This window comes from Mustela nigripes, chromosome 12 (assembly GCF_022355385.1).
Source record: "Mustela nigripes isolate SB6536 chromosome 12, MUSNIG.SB6536, whole genome shotgun sequence".
Lineage (NCBI taxonomy): Eukaryota > Metazoa > Chordata > Mammalia > Carnivora > Mustelidae > Mustela > Mustela nigripes.
The window spans coordinates 8,743,137-8,763,516 of record NC_081568.1 but is presented as its reverse complement, the minus strand read 5'-3'; the positions used below and the strand labels follow the sequence as shown (position 1 = coordinate 8,763,516).

Sequence of the window (20,380 nt, the reverse complement as noted above, 5' to 3'; positions counted from 1 at the left end):
ATTCGGTTTGTCGGGTGATGTTTGAGCCAGTATGGAAATCAGGCCCTTTCTAGCTATGTAAATCCCCGCCATCTCCTCCAACTCTGTAATGTAAAAAGTAAGCCCATCTTGCTCCAAAACAGCAAGGCCACAACCCACACCAGTTTTCCTTCTGGGGAATGTCGCATCGTTGGGAGTTCCTGCTTTCCCACACTCTCGTTTGTGAATATTTGCTGGGTTCTGGGACAGGTGCTCAACTAAAGGTGGCCAGAGTTAGCAAGTCCCAGTCAATCATCTTAACGTTAACTTGTAGAAAGAGAAGGCATGTGCCTGATGATGACAAGGGGATCCAGTCTGTGGGGTTTTCTGAGGAGCCTCCCAAGCTCCTGGGGCAGTGCTCGCAAGTAGCCAAACAGTGGCGTCACCTGGGCTCTCCTTCACTCCTGCCCACTTAGTCACTAAGTCCCCTTGAACTTTCCTTTTAAGATGTCTCTTAACTGTGTGCCTCTCTCCCCCTTCCTAAAGTAGCTACCAGTTAAGATTTGCTCAGTTACCAAGAGTTTCCTTTCTCCTCGTGCTGTAGGAAGTCCCTGGTCCTAGTCTCTCCCTTATCTGCATAGAGCCCTGCTGCCTTCATTGCAAATGTTCAGAATTCTGCTCGCATCCTATTACCCTCTTTCTGGAGAACCTGTTGCTGTGTAATACTGTACAAATCTCTGATAAGTCACTCAGATTCCTCGGAGTCTGGTCTGTTCAGAGGGTTATAGCAGCATGGTGGGGGTAAGGTGGATTTTCTTGGAGCTCTCAGGCATCAGGGAGGCTGCATGGAGGAGGTGGCATTTAAACGGCTCTTTAAGGATGAGCTTTAAGGTTGAAAGAGAAAGGGATCTCAGGCTGAGGGGACAGAGAGAACATTTGCTTTCTTGTCTCTTGGCTCAGACAACCATGTTTTGTTCGGGTTTGTTTTTAATTTTAAGCAGGCCATTTTAATGATCTATGTCTCGAATGTCTCATTTATAGAGTGAAAGCTCATGAGGTATTGCAGGAGAATGTTAAGTGATATATGGGACCGAACTGTAATAAGGTTTTCAGGATAAACAAATCCCAATCAAGGTTTTATTATGATCAGACCATGTGGCTATGTAATTAGATAATTAGATACTAATACTAAAAACTGACATTTGTAAAGCAGTTTATAGTTTTCCAAGCGCTTTCACATCCATTATCTCATTAGGTGCTCAAATTTGCCAAGATTAAAATTTGCGGAGGCAGAATGACAGAGTGTGGTTAGAACACGTGCTCTGATGCCAGACACCTGTCTTGCTCGCAGCCCACTGTGTGGTCTCAGTTGGTGCGACCCTCAGTCCCGTTGACATAAAGGGGGATGGTGGCACCTTCTTCCCTGGGCCTTTGTGAAGATGCGGTGAGCTAACAGAGATCAGCTGCTCTGGACAGTTCCTAGAACTTAGCGTACCCAGGGAAGGTCAGCTGGTATCATGGGCTCTTCTCTGTACTCATCGTGTCCGTTTCATAAACACAGAGAGCTACTGAGTCCTAGTCCTGGATTCTGTGGCCTACAGAGTGACTTAGTAATGCCATACTGTAGGCTTCTGGCCTTTTCCACGTTATTGCAAGACGCAAAACGTTATTGCAAAACTTCATCCATAGTTGAATGAAGGGTCACTGTTTTCTGGGACCGATATTTCGTTAAAGCAGGCATGGATTAGCAATTCCAGAAATAGTCTTTTTAAACCTGTGCAAACAGAGTAAGAGTGTATCATCATGAAAACTCTCGAATTTCTAGCTCAGTTAGGAAGAAACGATATATTATAGCGTATATATACGCTAATACGATCTGTAAGTGAGTCTAAATTTTTATGTAGAAAATTAGCCTTTCAAGCTTTCTACCTGTTAGGGTGACCTCTGTCCCACTGATGGTGGACAGCCAGCTTCCCCAGCCAACAACCAGAGTCTCTAAGGAGAGGTTCACTGGAGAAGTACCGCAGCCTGGGACATGAAGATTTCTCCTGTAAACAAATTCGCTTCTCTTTAGGGGAGTATTTTTCAACCTTAAAGTATCGGTCTGTGTCTAGGACTTAATGCTGCTTGGATGGCAAACAGCAGCTACTCCTGGACTTGGGGAGAGCAGATGAGGATTCGAGCCTCATTTTCATTTTTTCCAAGTGTATGACCCTGGCTGACCAACCACTCAGCCTCTCCACGCTAATCTTTGCATTTCTGAGAAATCATGAAAATGACTCAAGGAGAATTTTTTTTTTTTTACAAGTTGCTCTGTGGTTTCTAGTCAATTGATGATGTTGGAGACACTGAGATATTATGGAGATACTGACATTACACAAAAGAGACATGGCCGCAGGTATCTTCCTGGGGTCCCTGGCTTGTTTTATGCCCCTCGACTCTGTCATGCCCTTCGACATTCTCCTCTCTGTCCAGCTGGAACTATTGTGTCTTGATCAGATCAAGGACACGTATTGTCTTAAATTTTATCTGTTTATCGGACAATTGTTTCGTCTCTTCTTCCTGGTGCCCTTGGACTGAGTCCTATCGAGCAGATCCCTGGGCTCAGCTTTGAGGACTGTCCCATAATGGGGAGGGTCCAGAATGAGCAGAGATCACAGGCAGCGCCCGGAGGCGTACTCACACCAGAGGGTAACTTGCTTTCGGTGCCGTGGTAGAACGTGGTGATCCACTGCTGCTCACAGTTCAGGTTTCTTCTGGAACAATTAATTACACCAAAGGCAACATTCAGTTTCCCTACACGGAATCTGAAAGCCCAGGCTCTTCTCTCCGCAACTTAAAAAACCCTCTTCCACCACCCTCGTCCCCCAGGAGATACACTTCGTCTCCTCACGACTGTGGTCTGATATTACCTCTGGCCCAAGCCTCTAGCCAAGATTTGATGGAAAGTCAAAAGTTCCAGAGAGGGGGAAAAAAAAACCCCATAATTTAAAGCCCAAGACTGTAAGTGCTTTTGAAACCTCTGGAAAATTTGTATTTTCTACCTCAATGCACAGTAATGTTAATAAAGGTCATCAAGAGTTAGTTATATGTAAATTTGACTTCCATTATAAAGTAATTAAGGATTATCCTATAATTTTAACCTTTTTCATATTCTCACATAGCTTTGCTCTCTAAAATTGGAATGAATAAATGCTGTTCATCTGAAACCCTAGTGAGCAATGGAAATCATTCGAAAAGACACACACTGTTTCGGCTGTTGTCCTGACGGTTTCGCCCTTGCCGGGTGACATGTCAGTGCTGTAATATTATGATACATCGCTCATTGTTGCAATTACCTGTGTCAGACTGCATCTAGGTCTCATGCTTGAGATGTGTGAACGAAGTAATGAGATAGAGACTCTCGGCTTGTTTTCATTGAGTATGGATCAAATACACGACTGAGTCTGTAAAAGATGAGCCGACCTGATTATTTCATGGTGTATGTTTCAGGAGCACATAAATCGCCTTTTTAATTGAAATGCCCTTGAAAGGGACTTTAAATTGCCACTTTAAGGTCCTGCATGGAAAGCATTTGCAGGTTTCGTGATAATTTTATGAATCTAGTTGGAATTTACAAAATTGTTGGACTTCCTAACTACAGAGGCTAGAAAGTTCATCAGAGCAAAGACATAGAGTCTTCTTAAAAGACAAATAACCAGGACTCATGGTTCTCTTGCTTTATAGATTATGTCCCATTACTGGGGCGCCTGGGTGGCTCAGTTGGTTAAGCATCTGCCTTCCGCTCAGGTCATGATCCTGGGGCCCTGGGATGGAGTCCTACGTCAGGCTCTCTGCTCATCGGGGAGCCTGCTTCTCCCTCTCTGTCCCTCCTCACTGCTTCTGTAGGCACATGCTCTCGCTCTTTCTTTTGTTCTCTTTCAAATAAATAAATAAATATTTATATTACTTATACATAATACATTATCCATAATATATAATTATATAATATGTTGATTATTAATTATTAATATTTATTTATCAAAGTAAATGTTTTCTTAAAATATTATGTCCAACTATTTAGAAGAAACCAAAGATTTTGCTTTATTTGATTTCATTTTACTGACATTTCCAAAGTTCTGTGCACTGTTGAATCGGTTTGAACTTTCACCACCCTGGAGATGTGCTGTCACAGGGGAGGGGGCATGGCCAGGGAAGGCCATCACCTCGGAGGGGAAAGAAGCAGCCAAAGGAAGTCTCAGTGGGAAGCTGCCCATTGTCAGGTAGAGTGGTGACCCGTGACTTTAAAGGGCCTTGGCTCTTTCAGGAGAGCCCACTCGCCTCCACCGGGCTGTGATCTTCAGGAGGGTAGCGACCAAGGGGAAGGTCTTTGGCCACAGTTTGTTCCTGGTTCCCCAGTACCTCCCTCTTCTCCCTCCTCCTGGCAGTGTCCCCCTCTGGCCCTGCCCACGTCCCCCCGGCTCCTCTTCCTCACACAGGCTCTCCTCTCCCTCAGCCTGGCCCTCGCCTGGGTCTCTTGACTCTGTCTCTGCACCTCGAAGTTTCCCCAGCAGCAGTGGGGACAATATGTTCTGGCAACCACAATGGAACTTTGACTGCACTCCTCATAATGACGTCGTATTTCTGGTGATTAGGCCTATAATACTATCAGTATGGATTCAATGATTTTTTGCAGGCTATTGCAAACTTCACCATCTGTTATATACTGTTTGCTTCGGACTCTATTTTCTAAATTACACGAAAAAGGATTGCAATTGTACTTTTGTTATGCTCTTCATGATGAAACTGGGACTGGATGGGAACATTTTTATATCCTTGCTTGAGTTTTTTCCAGATTTCAAAATACCCGGTCTTACCTGTATTGGTTAATTGGCTTATTATTCAGTATCTAATGGTGAGAATGTATGTTTGCGTTGTTCAGAAGCCTCACCAGGGAATTAGAGGGAAGGTGGGGGAAGTTCTTAAATGGCCATGGCTACAGGAACTGATGCTTTTTAAGGAAGACGCCTTATTTTAATATAAAAAAGGAAAGGGCTATTGCATGTTGAGTCTGTGGTCTCATTGGAAAGAAAGCCTTGTTATAGTCTTGAGAAGAAAGACGTAAGGAACTTGAAATTTGCCCACATTGGTTAGAAATAATACTATGGTCTAATGATACTCTGGTTCCCAGCCAACAAGGGAAATTAAGGATGGGCTAATGATTATACAATAGTCTATGTGTATATAATTATGCTCTTTCAAAAAAGAAGCGGCCTCACTCTGGTTAAGAGAGCACGAGAAACTTGGGTTGCCGAGTCCTTCCTGCCCAACTCCCTGTACTCGCCCCAGACCCCTCTCCAGCCACACAAGGGGATATAGCAAGTGCAGACACGCTTCCTCCTTCTCTGAACCCCCATAGTGAGTAGGAAATGAAATTAAAGAAATTTGCTTAAAAAGACAATGGGCAAACTTTTGTGAGGATCCCATCTAAACAGAATGGAAGAAGATACAGCACAGCCTCTTAAACAACATAATTAAATAGTACGGCCAGGCACTGGATATCATTTCTCCGTCACTCACATTAACAGCACCAGCTTTAACACTGTATCTTCTCATTGTTCTCCTACTGTGCACTGCTGTGATGGCAAAGATAACCAGCCGTCAGATATCATGTGAAATCAGGGTGAATTCTCCATTGTTTGAAGACCTATTAATATTTTAAACACTGTGTACCCTTCAGGCACTGAGGTATTACATCACTATACAATACAATCTGCCACCGGTGGGAAGGTTTCGCGTGTTTTAGCATCCTGATAATTAAGTAGGAGATATAATTATATTAATACAATTAATGTGAACCAAAAGATATACTTTGGAATTATTTCAAATGTTTCTGATACTGTGTAATCCAGAAATAACTACTGGGATTAACCAATTTGTCTCAAAAGAAATGTCTCTATGTAGGTCAGGATGAGATCATTTGGGGGAAAAAAAAAAATCTACTCTTTTTGAGAACTTTTAAACCGCCAAAAAAAAATCTCATTTAAGAGCCGGAGTCAAATTATATGGTCATTTTAGTTCTCAGAATTCAAAGCATAGATGGCTGGAATCGTGTGCGTGTGATAATTCTAGGCTACTCTCAATAAATAATACATGTCATTTCTGCTTCACTGAGGCTGTCACTTACTGCTCTAAATGACTTTCAATGCAGGGCCCAGCCTGCTCTCCCAGAGTGCACTTCAGCTCAATTCCAAACCTGAAGGGTCCTTCCAGTATCCGGCCAGCTACCATAGCAACCAGACCCTGGCCCTGAGTGAGACAGCCCCTTCGCAGCTCCCCGCCCGCAGCACGCAAGCCCGAGGTGCGGGCCAGACCTTCAGCCAGGTACGTGTGTGGATGGGGGTGTCCGTGGGCTCCGAGGGAGCCGGTGGGGGAGCAGGGGCTGCTGCGAGCCGGCGGGGGTTCCCTCCTGCCTTTCTTAGGCATGCCCCGGAACTTGGAACTTAGGAGAGATGCCTTCAGGGCTGTGAGTGAAGGAAATGAATAATAAAATAAGCTGATCGAGTAACACTGAATTGTAGATCTTTTCTCGAGGAGTTTCTGTGAATCGCTAGCGCTGCACCACCTTGTACCTACGGATCTCCGTGAATGTGTGTCTGGTTACTGTTTCTGTGTCTCTGCGTGGCTTAACGACAACGTGCATTATGAGTTTGTGAGGGCACCGGGAACAAAGTTTTTTCTCCTGGAAAAATAAAATAAAATAATAAGCATGACATAATTTGGGGGGCCTCGTCGCATCAAAGACCATGGTATTAATGGCTAATCAAGTATGCAGAACTCTTCTGAAGATAACTGATAGGGGTTTAGAAGTTGTTACCCTTTGCCGAGTGGGATTTTGAAATGTTCCTGGCATTGTGCCCTTACTCCTGTGGTTTCGGAACACAGATTTATCAGGTGCCGTTGAGATCAGATCTTGGTGAAAAGAAGTAGCTACGAACCCGAATTTTTTTTTCAAGAAAGATGTAAATGTTGTTTGCATGCTAATTTGGGCACTCAGGCTGTATTGGATCGACCCACCAGAATTAATATATTGATCGGCGGGCTATGTTGTTTTTTCAGCTATTTTAAATTTACTTTAATCTCTGCATTTTTGCTCCTGGGATGAAGAACCCACAACCCTGAAAGTATCCCTTCCAGCTAATGAGCTGCATTTCATACTTTCTGCATTAATGCATAATCCCTCTCCCGGGAACCCTGCCCCAGCCTCTCTCCCCGTCCGGGCTCCTAGAACAACCAGACCCACCCGTCTCTGTCACCAGTTTATTGTGACTAGGCATCCAAGAATCTTTCCAACTAAACTAAAAGCTACTTGAGGGCAGGGCTGTTTTGATCCTTTATCAGCAGCCCCTGGCCCTCTCCATGGCCCCTAAGAAATGTCTGCAGACAGGTAGGCGGTAAGATGAGCTAGGAATGGCATAGCTCACTCAGTCACCGGGAGATGCTTAGTTTAGGTGACATGAGCACAAGTGAAGCAGACACTGAAAGGTCTCAGTGCATTTCAATTATTAAATGTTTGCCTCAGCAAGGTACTAAAAACCTGAGCACCTTCTTCAAGCAACACTCTTGTCCATCTGTGGTATTCTAACTCTTATCTTCCTGTGATCCCAAGCCATCGGGTATGTGACTAAAAGGGAGTGGTAAATAATACATTCCATGGAGCAGAATGGCCTGATCCCTTGTTGTGGTCCAGTATGGGCCCTGGCTCAGGTGATGCATCTGTTTGGATGGAGAATGGAGGTGTGTGGGGCTGGAGAGCGATGGTCCCCAAGTCACGAGGGCAGGTCACATACACAGAGGCGGCCCCTGGATCTCTACTGTTTCCCAGATCCAGGATCACTGTTCTTTAAAAGCACTGGTCCGTTCTACCTCCCTGAAAGAAATGTGAAAGGGTATGTGAGGGAATACCCAAAACTGGTTTTTAATTTATTAGAAAAAAATTGTAGGTACAAGTAAACATGCATTTATCATAAACACAAAATAGTCTTTATTGCTTCTTGACAGAACACTATATGATGTTTGAAATATCGGGTGTTATTAGCATAGGAAATACCATCAGATTTTTTTCAATCTATTTTATTAAAAGATGAAATGGAAGCTGTATGATTTCATTCTGTAGGTTTATATTCTTTTTTCTCAAAAGCTCCCTTTTTTTAAAGATTTTTATTATTTATTTATTTGACAGAGAGAGAGAGAGAGAGCACAAGTAGGCAGAGAGGCAGGCAGAGAGAGAGAGAGAGAGAGGGAAGCAGGCTCCCCGCTGAGCAGAGAGCCCGATGCAGGGCTCGATCCCAGGACCCCAAAACCATGACCTGAGCCGAAGGCAGAGACTTAACCCACTGAGCCACCCAGGTACCCCAAAAGCTCCCATTATTGAAAGGAAATATTTTTCTTCCCATCTATATGGACTCTTTGACCATGATATACTGGTAGTGGCAGAACATACATGATTTTGAATTCTTTGGAAGCACACAAGTGGGTCATAGCCCTTCATTTCTCCTTGTATCTGGCTATACTTCTAGGTCCAACAGACCACAGGCAGAAATAAATATTTTATATTCAAATTAACCTCTGAAAGCTATGATTTGGGCTTTTACCAGTGTTCTAGAACTTCTAAGACATATAAGTAGTAAAACAATAAACAATAAACTTTTTTAAATCTTGAACTCACTTATTACTCATGTTTAGCTTCTTTTTTTTTTCCCCATAAATATCTAAGACTCTGGTAATTTGAGTGGAAAACATTGAATCAAATATTTTAAAAATCTGTATTCCCATAGCTGAGCACCATGGAAAATAGAAATGTCAATATAAAATGAAAAATCAGTTAACTTACCAACTCATCTGTGAGCATCTTGTAAGCTCGGTTCATACATAGCTCTGTATGGCTGACTGTTAAAGCAAAGCTTTCTTATACAATGAATAGCTACCATTTACTGAGCATGAAGACGTAGCCTGTTTTACATGCATCCTCTTATTCTCCACAACGGGGCCGTATTAGCTTCTACACCTTAGAGATGGGGGGACTCAGGCTCATCACATGTAGAGACATTGTCCCATGCCATTTTTCGGCAGCAGGAGTGAAAATGGGCACAAAATCTTGACTGAGTTGAAGTCTAGTGATTCTGGCCATGTTTCATAGGTTTCCTTTTTACTATTGACCATTTTAATTGAATTTGTCAGCAGCTCAAACCTATTAACAGGTCTATAAACGTGGGCAAGCAATATGGCGGTTTATCTCCTTCCGTGTGGCAGGAGCTCTTCTTGGAGCCAATCCTGTCATCCGCTAATTAACACGGGAAGAAAACAGTAGAGGCTCAGAAGGACAGGATGGGGCCTCACATTAAAAGTCTGTTTTAAAGTTTAATCAGAAAGTGTAACAAAGTTGTAAAGATATCAAAGCTCTGTATTTGAAGGCATCAGAGTTAATAGTTTGGAGACATCTATAAATGTTCACGTTCAAGGTGATAACGTAAGTTCGAGGCGAGAGTGACTGGTGTGTTCGTTTACCGTGGCAGGTGATGGGATGGAGAAGTCTGAACCTTTAAAGCGGGGGGTTGTTCCAATCCACTCGATGAACAGGATTGAGGCTGTTCTAAATACTGTTTATTTTACGAAGTGGTAGATGTCGGTACCGTGATTTACTGTTAGCTTTCACGTGCTGCTGGATGAAAGGCACGTTTTATGGAACACCCCATAGGCACTGTGACTTCCCAATAACGTCAGAGAAGGGCTGAGCAAGTAAACCAGTATGTTTCTTCTGCATCTAGCATTGTACCTAGATAGTAGGGAGGCCGCTTCCCATCCTGGTAACATCTCCTTTGTTCAGATCATCGTGGAACCCCTCTACTCCAGTGGTTTTGCTGAGCCCCGTGACATGTTCTTTTCAATATTCGGAGTGGTGTGAAAGGTCATTTCTTCAAGGCTGGATTAATTTTTAGAATATCTTGTAGTTAGAAAGCGCCAAAAGGGCTAGGGAAATTCAAATTATTGCCAACCGATGCCAGACCAAGTTAATAAGGTCAATAATCAATCAACACAAAAATATTTCTTTTTTTATTTTATTTTTAGTCTAAAAAATATGTGTAATTCTAAAGGAAAGCAAATGGTTTTCTGTCTGGCTCATAAATCATGTCAGAATGCAATTTCAAAGGAGTATCATGCATGTTGAAAGATTCTAATTTCAACTAAAAAATACTCTAGTTTATTCAACATAATAAATATTTGTGGAATAATTATCACCAGGGTCTACAGGAGGCCAATTGCCCTATCATATCTGTCCGCAGGTAAAATTATGAGGCATAGAAGGTGCAATAAAATATTAATTCTTTGCTGTTACCCAAACTAAAATCCTTGAAAGACATTCTCCTCAGACTCTAAGTTGAGTACATTGGGCCGGAAGATGCAGAAGGTAAGACTCTTCCCATCAGACCCCAAAGCCTTTTGGGGAAGTAACATGAGACAATTTATGGTTATTCATTCCCCGACCCTGCAAGCTCCGTGCCCCAGCCTCAGATACGCTGTGCAGATCACCCCTCCTTCTCTCCATCCAAGTTAACCTTGGCCTTTCTGTGACTCTTGTGAGGTCCCACAATTAAAGGCGAGCTGTTTTTCCAGGTAGTTCTGTGCCTCTGTGCGTTATTCTTTAATGTATCCAAGACGCTCCCTGTGTTTGTTGCACACCGTGAGCTGTCGTGGGTGCAGGATAAAGAAGTCAAGAAAAGGGACGCGGTCCCCACCCTCAAGGAACCCTAATTCCAGCAGCAGCCATGGAAACTCAGAAAACCGACCCCGGGAATAAGTAAATTACATAGCTCGTCAGAAAGCGATGATGTCTTTGAGGAGGAGATGAGGCAGAACAGGCTAAGGAGGATCCAAGGTGCGGGACGGGGTGTGGCGTGGGGGGCCTTGTCCGGAAGGTAACAGCTGGGAAAGAGCTGAAGGCAGAGAGACAACCAGCGGGTGTGGGGCTGTCCTGGGGACAGCGAATGCAGCGGCTCCCGGATGAGGTGGCCCGGCATGTTGACAGAACATTTTTTTTTTTTAAGATTCTATTTATTTATTTGACAGACAGAGATCATAAGCAGGCAGAGAGGCAGGCACAGAGAGAGAGGAGGAAGCAGGCTCCCCGCTGAGCAGAGAGCAGGGCTCGATCCCAGGACCCTGAGATCATGACCTGAGCCGAAGGCAGAGGCTTTACCCCACTGAGCCACCCAGGCGCCCCTGACAGAACATTTTGCAAGGAGGCCAAGGTGGCTAAAGTTGGGCGCAGGAGTTTTCGAAGGGATGGGACTCCCTGTGGGTTATTGTGAGGGTCTTGTCTTTTCCTGGAGGAGGCGCAGCATGGCCTGACTTGGGAGTTGAAAGCATCATTCTGTTCTAGCGGAGGTAACGTCCTAAACTTAGTCACATCGGGGTTTCTTCCCCTCAGATGGCCTCGATGCAGGAGCAGAAAGCAGACCCAGCTGATCTCCACGTGGCAAATAACTGGCCCGGGGTTCCCCAAGTGCTCATCAGGCTCCTCCAGCGCCAGCCTTATTCTGTAATTTCCCGCCGCAGAGGTGGGGGGCGGGGAGCAGACCGAGAAGCCGGCCCCTCTCCAGCCCTGCCTGCTTCTGCTCACATACCATTTCCAAGGGTTGTATGAAATGCCGAATACAAGACTTTAGGCATAGAGGAGTCCCTCGAGAAACGCTGGTCTCTCCCCCTGTGCACACATGCGGTAGTCTCACAGGCACTTCTTCCCGCAAAAAAACCAAATACGTGAGAGATACGAAAGGGAGCGCCTGTAGGGAGCCTACAGATTTTAAAACCACTCTCATGTCCTTCAGCAGAATGAAAGTAAGTGTGTGCACATTTATAATCCCAGAAGATGCCTGCTTGTTACCAGAAATGAAGAATTATATGATAATTTTGCAAAATAAAACTGGATAACAGTGGTGAGCCTACAAAAGCGGTAAACTTTTTTAGAAGGAACTTTGCCGTTTCTTTTTGATCTGGCCTACTTTTTGAATGTGGCATTGACTTTTATGTCTTAAAAGTGCTCATTTAAACTATATCATCATTATAAATACATCGTCTGCTCCCTGGTGCTCATGGATGGGCGTTCGTTGAATTTGGATCATCACTTAAGTGGTGCAGTTTCGTGTCAGGTCATTGTGAAGGTCAAGGTGATGGAGAGTTCTGTGGATGGTGGCTTGGTGGACAGAGATCCACATGGTGCAAAGGAGGAACAAATCCCCAATAAACATCTCTGTATTGGCCGTTGAATGGAAAGGGTCATACAGACATGTGGGGTGACAGCGCTCTGGTTTGCTTAATTATGAGCGAAGTTGTTGTTTGTTAATATTTAGGAGCAGTGAAGTCACCAGTGAACTTGGAAAACACAAAATCACAGGAACGTATTTAGTATAGAATATATACTGTACCAAGCATTCAGAGGAGAAATCATGCCATTTTGTATAGTTTTCTTAGCATGTTTATGGGAAATGGGCAGTTCCTTTGTTTTTAAGATAGTTTTCAGATGACCACTATTAGAAATCCTTTCTGGGGCGCCTGGGTAGCTCAGTGGGTTAAAGCCTCTGCCGTCGGCTCAGATCATGATCTCAGGGTCCTGGGATCAAGTCCCGCATTGGGCTCTCTGCTCGGCAGGGAGCCTGCTTCCTTTCCTCTCTCTCTGCCTGCCTCTGCCTACTTGTGATCTCTGTCAAATAAGTAAATAAATAATCTTAAAAAAAGAAGAAGAAGAAAGAAATCCTTCCTCATTACTCTGCTTTAAAATCCTCCCCCTCCATTTCCTGCTTTCAGTATAAATATCTGTAATCTGGCTTCAGTAATTGAAACATCTCTCATGGCAGGGAGGGTATGTGTTTATTGTACTAGAGCAGTTCTTCCTCTAAGCAAATATTTGGCTTCTTAAAGCAAATACTGAATGAACCTCTAGCTGAAATAAAAATTTTCTGTAGTATATTTTTGCCAAGGCTTATTTGGTTTTTTAGAAAAAGTTGCCACCCAGAAATCCCTCCTTATATATTCTTTAAGATAAATTTATATAAGACATGTCCCTGTTTTTGTCTGTTTGTTTTTTCCATTGGTAGAGGCTTTTTTTTTTTTTTTTTAGAAGGATTTATTTATTTGCTGCGGGAGCTTGTGAGCAGGGGCAGGAGGAGCAGAGGGAGAGGAAGAGAGAGAATCTCAAGGAGACCCCCCACTGAGCAGGGACCCCCCCCCGGACCCCACCCCAGGACCCTGAGACCGTGACCTGAGCCGAAATCAAGAGTCAGACACTTAACCTACCGAACCACCCAGGCGCCCCTCCATTGGTAGAGCCTTTTAATGGCCATAGGACATCATCTTCTGAATATTTATTGATAACAACCCTAATCATACCTTTATTAAAGGGAGGGCACAGGGTAGGAAAAACCATCCCCCAGGATGTAAAAATCGGAACCACCCGGTTTGTACTAGTGACTGGGAAACCCTGAGAAAATAGGTGCGCTGTTACCTCCTCCTCACTGCAGTGAAGGGCTGAGAGGTTTGCAAGTGCCTCTGCGCCCTCCCACTCTCTCTCTAATTGTGGGAGCCTCGTCTGAAAAGAAAGCAGTGCGAGTGGTCTCCATTTTTATCTCAAAGATTATAGCGCTTATGGCCCTTTTAATTGAATTGTTCTCTTCTGGGGAAGGAATTCCATCCAGACTCCTTGGTTTTTCAATTAAGTTTACTTTGCTCTGGGCACTACCTTTCAGTGCTAGTACAAGGTCACTGCCAGGTAAACCCTGCCCTTCTGTCTTCATCCAGCACTGATGACTCCAGGGATGGCCTGAACTGTGAATGGAAGCTGTCTCTTTGTGTTTCGTGTTAGTTTTTCCCAAAACCAGTGCTCCTTGGGGAAATTGCTGGACAAGGCTCTTGATTTTATTTGGCTATTTCCAAAATCAAACCTTTCTCACGGCGTAAGGATTTTCTACCTTGGGACTTATTTTAAAGAGTGGCATTCCTTTTAAAGTTAATTTCAAAAGAGAAGATACCAAAACAGGGGAGTGGGGGGTGGGCAATGATTGTAGTGTTCACGCAAGTACATTTCATCCCAGAGGGTGAGTTCAAGGGCACAAAACTTACCTGAGAATGTAGATCCATTTTGATTGTGTTGTGTTATAGGAGCATTTCAGACAATACCTAAATGAGACTGTTTGGCATTTGGAGGCGTGATTTCTCTTCATTTCCAAGTTGTCAGAATAAAGGACTCTGTCCCCCTGAGTGTGCAGACTCACTCTAAGAAAGTTCTATATGCTCTCAGATGTTTTAACCAACAGCATGTAGCCAGTATTTCTAAATCAGGTTACCAGCTTGTCCTGGTTTAGAAATGTATTTCTTCAAAGATGTCATCTTAAAACCACATCCAGTTTTTCAGTAGTTAAGTACTATCAGGCTTCTTAACTCATCGGACAAATATTCTCCAGTCTTCTCTTTTATTTTCTTAGTTGCATTCCCGGAGACAGCTGCCCAGCCCCTTGCTCACCCAATCAGTGTCAGCTCCCCAGTCGCTGCTCTTCCACGCCTGGCCGGACTCGCCCTGTTGCCTCTGCCTTCCTTGGAAATGCGCTTTCTGGCTTTGCCTCTCGTGGCATTGTTTTTGCCCAGGACCTCCTTAGCCTCCACAACCAGCAATCTCTGCGCCAGGAATGACTAGGCTCACCCGTCTGATGATAATCCCAGGAATATGAAAACGATGAGACAGTGGAGGGGAACAGACAGCTGACCCCACGTCATCAGGCTCCCTCGGGGAAGCCTCAGGACAGGGTGTCCCGTTGCCCATTCCTGACAGCGTGGGCCTGGCTGCCTGGCATTCTGGGCAAATATTCCTCCTGACCCAGGGTTGGGGGCCTTGCTGACAATTCTGGGAAACTTGGCAGGTCTAAAGGCATCTTCACTAGGGCTGCCCATAAATCATGGACTTGCTTTATAAAATGTGGTGCTTACCACGGTGGCACGGCTTACTCATGATCTAAAGTCAAGGTTCCCGAGACAGCCTGAGCTGTCAAGTCTTTTGTTAACTGGCTGCAGCATAGCAGGCCTTCATTGAGTTGTGGTGTTTTTTGTGTTGTTTTTTTGGGTTTGTTTTTGTTTTTGTGGGTTGGTTTTGTTTGTTAGTTGTTGTTTTTGTGTCTGTTTGTTTTTGTCACTCTCAGGTCTCCAAAGAATGAACATTAAGTTTCTGAGTTTGGGGCATTTTTCCCCCCCATGTCGCTCCATGCCCATCTCTGGACAGAAGATAAAGTGTGAAGGGATGAGGAAGCAACTGTGCTTGGTGTTGAGACCAAAGCCACGTTCTGGTCCAAGACCGCCGTATTTTCAGGGGCTCAGACTTCCAGAAAAGAACAGTGTCATAATTGTAGGCCTGAAATTATTCTGTACAAATCATGACATATCACAATTGTACTGTGTTCTGGATCTGCCCCAACTAAAACTTATATGTAAAATTTTAGGCAAATGAAATATCTAATTTATAAGAGCTTTGATAAGCTATATGTATTGTTCATGTCTCCTTTTTTTAAAAAGATTTTTATTTATTTGACAGAGAGAGACAGTGAGTGGGAGCACAGCATGGGGAATGGGAGAGGACGAAACAGGCTTCCCGCTGAGCAGGGAGCCCAGTGTAGGTCCTGGGCTCCCAGGACCCTGGAATTGTAACCTGAGCTGAAGGCAGGCACTTAACGACTGAGCCACCCAGGTGCTCCCTTCATGTCTCATTTTTTTAAAAATCCCTACTTTTTTTTCTTTTTTTTTTTACTTGAGATATAATATATATAAAGTATCCATTGGAACTAGAATGTTTCTTTTTTCTCTTGATAAATTTCTACAATGAGAAGTAAGGAAGTAAAGACATTTAGCTTATACCAAAGTCAGCCTATTGGAAACTATTTAATCAAAGTGTTTACTTGACAATGTTCTACTTCCTTGTTAATTTCACATAGGTGAGTGTCCCATTTTGGAGGGGGTAGGAAAAACAAAGTAGCCCTTTGTGTGGGTCTGTTCACAGAGCTGAGAATGAAAATACCAACAGAAATTGTCCTTCTCAGGGCATCTGGGTGGCTCAGTGGTTTAAGCCTCTGCCTTCCGCCCAGGTCATGATCTCAGGGTCCTGGGATCGAGCCCCGCATCGGGCTCTCTGCTCGGCATGGAGCCTGCTTCCTTCTCTCTCTGCCTGCCTCTCTGCCTACTTGTGATCTCTGTCTGTCAAATAAATAAATAAAATCTTAAAAAAAAAAAAAAAAGAAATTGTCCTTCTCAAAGGACAAGAGTATTAGGGGGTGATCTGCTCCAAATATGTAGGAATTTTTATATTATTTTAAGGGTCCCATCATAAAAAGATTATTTCACTTCTTATTGCATTGCCAGATATCCTTAGGGAAGAAGGTATATAGTAATTAGTTTTTGGTTGATGTTGTTGTTTTTGTTTTGTTTTGTTTTGTTTAAGTTTTGGAACTCTACCTTTAAAATTAGACTTACAGTTTTACAGTGTTAACATACTTTTAAGGTAGAATTGAGCTTCTATGACAGTAAAGTGGGTGACATTTTATCCATGTTAAAATCTGTTTATATTCTTTTTAACCCAATGACCTAGGTAGTAATAAGCCTAGGACTGAGGCATGGATTTTGTATCCTTAACTAGTTAAGAGTTGCTAAATAAAATTACATAATGGAACAAAACAAACACGAGAGTGGAAACAAGCTCCCAAAAGAGTACTCCTTTTGTCCAACTGAAGCAGTAATAACAGAATTCTCTTTGTAACCAAAGAATAGTTCCTGGGCCTTTATGACTCCATCCGAAGGGAGCCTAACACCCCTATGTTATTTACTATAAACAGCAAAGGAGCTTATATGACAGTCCAGTAAGGTGGCCCAGCCGCTATTGAAGTTCAAATTAATTAAAATATGTGTTAAAATCCAATGCCATTTTAAGTACCCAGTAGGGTCCTGTGTCTACTGGCTACCATACTGGGCAGTGCAGATATAAAACACTTCGAACAATCTTAAAGAGCTTGTAAAAATTTTTATTTCTTGTGTCTTAATTTTTTTCATGTAAAAAATGGCAAAATGTCACCAAGATCCTACAATATTTAAAAGATTTCTGAACTGGCTGCTAGAGCCTGTCAAAATACCGGGAGCCGATATGGCAGTTCTCAAAACTTCCACAGCACTGGGGGCTATTGAGGACTCTTTGGAGACAATAATATTTAGCATTTAGCGCTCCTGAGACTAAGTGTTCTAACAGACTGAAAGGGAAATTAAATGTGTGCCAAGGTTGTTCAGCGGTTTTCCTAGGACCCCCATCATTCTAATGTTTAAATCTTAGAGTTCTACATGGCATTGCTTTAATTTATATTATATATATATATACTTTAGTATATAGTTTAGTATTTGTATACTGATACACATACTAATAAGTATACTTTAGTATTTGTTGTATTAGAAATCATGCAACTTGGTAATGGCATCATTAATGTCACATAGGGTTATCATGAATGGTCCATTTCCAAGCCATTAACACAAAGTGTTTGTCCCGTTATAAGCAGGGGACTCTCCTTAGAGCCTCTGGGGTTCTCTCTCCTCCTTCTGCTCCTGCGGGAAAGGTTTAGAGAAACTTCCTATCGTAGGCTTTTCTGCAACTTGTCAGCTGGGTTTTGCACAGCGGAATGTAGCTCAGGCCCCAGGAGAGCTTCAGGAAAAAAGTGAAGGAAGAAGATCCCTGTCTGTTGCTATAGTGGTGGTTCTCAGGAAAAAAGTGAAGGAAGAAGATCCCTGTCTGTTGCTATAGTGGTGGTTCTCCGTCACCCACATCCGCCTCCCTGGGGAGGTTGTTAGAAACTCAGGCTCTCGGGCTCGCTCCAGACCCCTGCATCAGATCTAGATCTTCTAGACCGGGGCTTTAAACTAGCAACCACCTTCAGAATTGTTAAAACAGCCCTTGGGCCCCTGTCCCAGAGCCTCCGATTCAGTTAGGGTGGCCTGGTGCTGACGGTGGTGGGACCACATTCGGAAAACCAGTGCTCTAGGGAGAACTTGTTCGCCTATGTGGTTGCACATGGGAATCACCTGGAGAGCTTCCTAAAAGCCTGCTGCTGAGTCCCACCTCCAGAGATTGAGTAAATGGCTAAGGTATATCTTGGATACTGAGATTTTTTTTAAAAAGCTCCCCACTCATGATAATACACAGTCAGGTTCGAGAAGCCTGGCCTGTGCATTTCTTGCTCAGAACTTCTACTGGGGTGGAAGCAGCATTGGAAGTAAGCAGCTCCCTTCTGACGACTCTGGCAGATGCCAGAAGATATCTCAGGGCTCAGGAGGAGCTCACAGGTTCTATCAAGCTTCTCCACCCATATAATCCTCACATAAACCCAGCCCCATTGCCAAAGACTTGGGACCGGCCTTATTAACTGTTCCTTTATTCTGCAAATATCCGTGGTACCTCTACCATGAATCAGGCCTTATTGTAGTGTCTGGAGACACCTTAGTGAACAAAGCTTTGGTATTTCCATTTTCCTTTCACTCCTAATGTTAAATTCAAACTAATTGCTTCAGTGGTGTTAAAGGGAAACTAGAGCTGGACAGTAAAGTGGTGAACACAGATTTTATTCAGGGGGAAAAAAAAATCCCTAGTAGAAGAAAAGAGACCTCAGTAATGAACTAGGCTCTATCCTTACTTCAACAAGGAAAAGTGGGATTTGTGGCCAAGGGGCAGGGTAGAACCAATAGGGAGAAAATTGCTAAGAGGAAACATCTGGGCAGGGGGCTCTGATTAAATCTGTGTCACAGGATTCTTGCTGAGAAGGCACCTGATAGTTGGGGCGGGTGGAGGGGGCACGAGGAACCAGGTGGGACCTGCAGGGTGATCCCCCAGCAGAACACAGGGGCCTCTGGGTAAACCGACTCAGCGGGATTCTTGCTAAAACCAGGTAACTCAGAGATGAGCACAGAAACTCCCCAAACCAGGGGCTAATGGAGTAGAGAGTTCAAAGGAGCATGACTAGAGAAAATCTTTGTCAGTGCACTTATATAAAATATACACAAATAGGTAGAATACACATGTCCCATACAATGCATACAACATGCACACGCACAGCCTTTCGACACTCTACCTCCTCTTATCCCACTGCCCTTAATAAAGGATTTTTATTTTACTCGACTAACTCCCTTGGATCTTCCCATGAACCAGACATCCAGATAACATTTGGAATGCGCTGTGTGTGCTGATGGCGGTGCCCAGGCTGTTCGTTTGCCAATGGTCATTCCAAAACGGGCGGAGAGGCAGCGCTGAAACTTGTAATGGACGGCATCTGTTGCGTCTCTCGCCCCCTTCCCGCCACCTGACCCACTGCCTCCTTCCCACTCCGTTCCCACCCCTAATTTCAAAACCTTCCTTCCCAGTTTCTCTCTCTCAGCGCCCAATCCTACCCGCTTTTCACACCAGCCTGCTCTCAAAAACCTTTCTGCTCCTCCGGGAAAGCCTGGAAGACCCCAGACCTCCTGCCCAGGAGTGGCTGACAAAGCAGTGTTTTCATTCGGATGCAAATTTGTCTCTGGACAAGATTCAAGGAAAAGTGCTTTCCCCTCCAGCCGCCTCTCCAGTCCACCCCAGCCCTTCTTGTCTTTTGTGTTCTTGTAAATAAATGAGAGGCAACTGGCTTTCAGTTTGAAGACACAGCTGCAGGGGGCTCTTAAAAGCCAGCTAGAGAGAGAGAGAGAGAGATGCCGAAAGATTTGTTGCCCACCGTTAAAATCTAGAAAAGGGAAGCTTTTTTAGTCTTTTATTTTGCAATTGCTCTGATTCCTCTAGAAATGCCTTTTTTTTTTTTTTTTTTAATAATTTAAGACCAAGGGTATTTATTTTCACTTGGTATTTTTCCCTCCTTTTAACCTTTCTGGTCCAAAAAGAAGAATCACCACGACAATAGCAACAGAATAAACTCTGGGAAGTAGGTTATTCTTGATGTTCTCCAGATAAGTATGCAACTTAGCCCATTTTGGAGGTCGACACTGTATCCAGAGACATGACCGTGGGGGTGGGGCGGGGGATTTGGCGCCTCGAAGTCTCATCAGAACGAGCGGATCCTGACTGCCTTCAAGCACATCCCCATGGCCCTAGGGGTGGCCTTTTAAAACCTTGAGGTGCCTATTGCGATGCCTCTGCTAGTCCAGAAACGCCTTAGAACACTGTCCCGCTCCCAGACGTGATTCCCGCGCCGCTGTCGCCGGCCCGGGCCGGCCAGGGGTCCCTCCTGGCGGAAGAGCCCGGGCGCGAGAAGGTCGCGGGGCCGCCTTGTCCTGCGTCCCGCTCCCGCGCGCGGTGCCGCCGAGCGCCCGAGGTGCCCCCCAACCCCGGCCT

At 44.2% G+C, this 20,380-nt stretch overlaps 1 protein-coding gene across 5 annotated transcripts in view; it reads left to right on the top strand.

Annotated features, from left to right (window-relative positions):
- The window catches only part of CTNND2 (catenin delta 2), a 902,904-nt gene that overhangs the window by 506,876 nt on the left and 375,648 nt on the right, over window positions 1-20,380 (top strand). For all 5 annotated transcript variants that reach the window (XM_059416913.1, XM_059416910.1, XM_059416915.1 and 2 more), the window contains one exon: window positions 6,149-6,321. In XM_059416913.1, coding sequence (XP_059272896.1) covers window positions 6,149-6,321 — 173 coding nt within the window. The remainder of the gene's footprint in view (window positions 1-6,148; window positions 6,322-20,380) is intronic.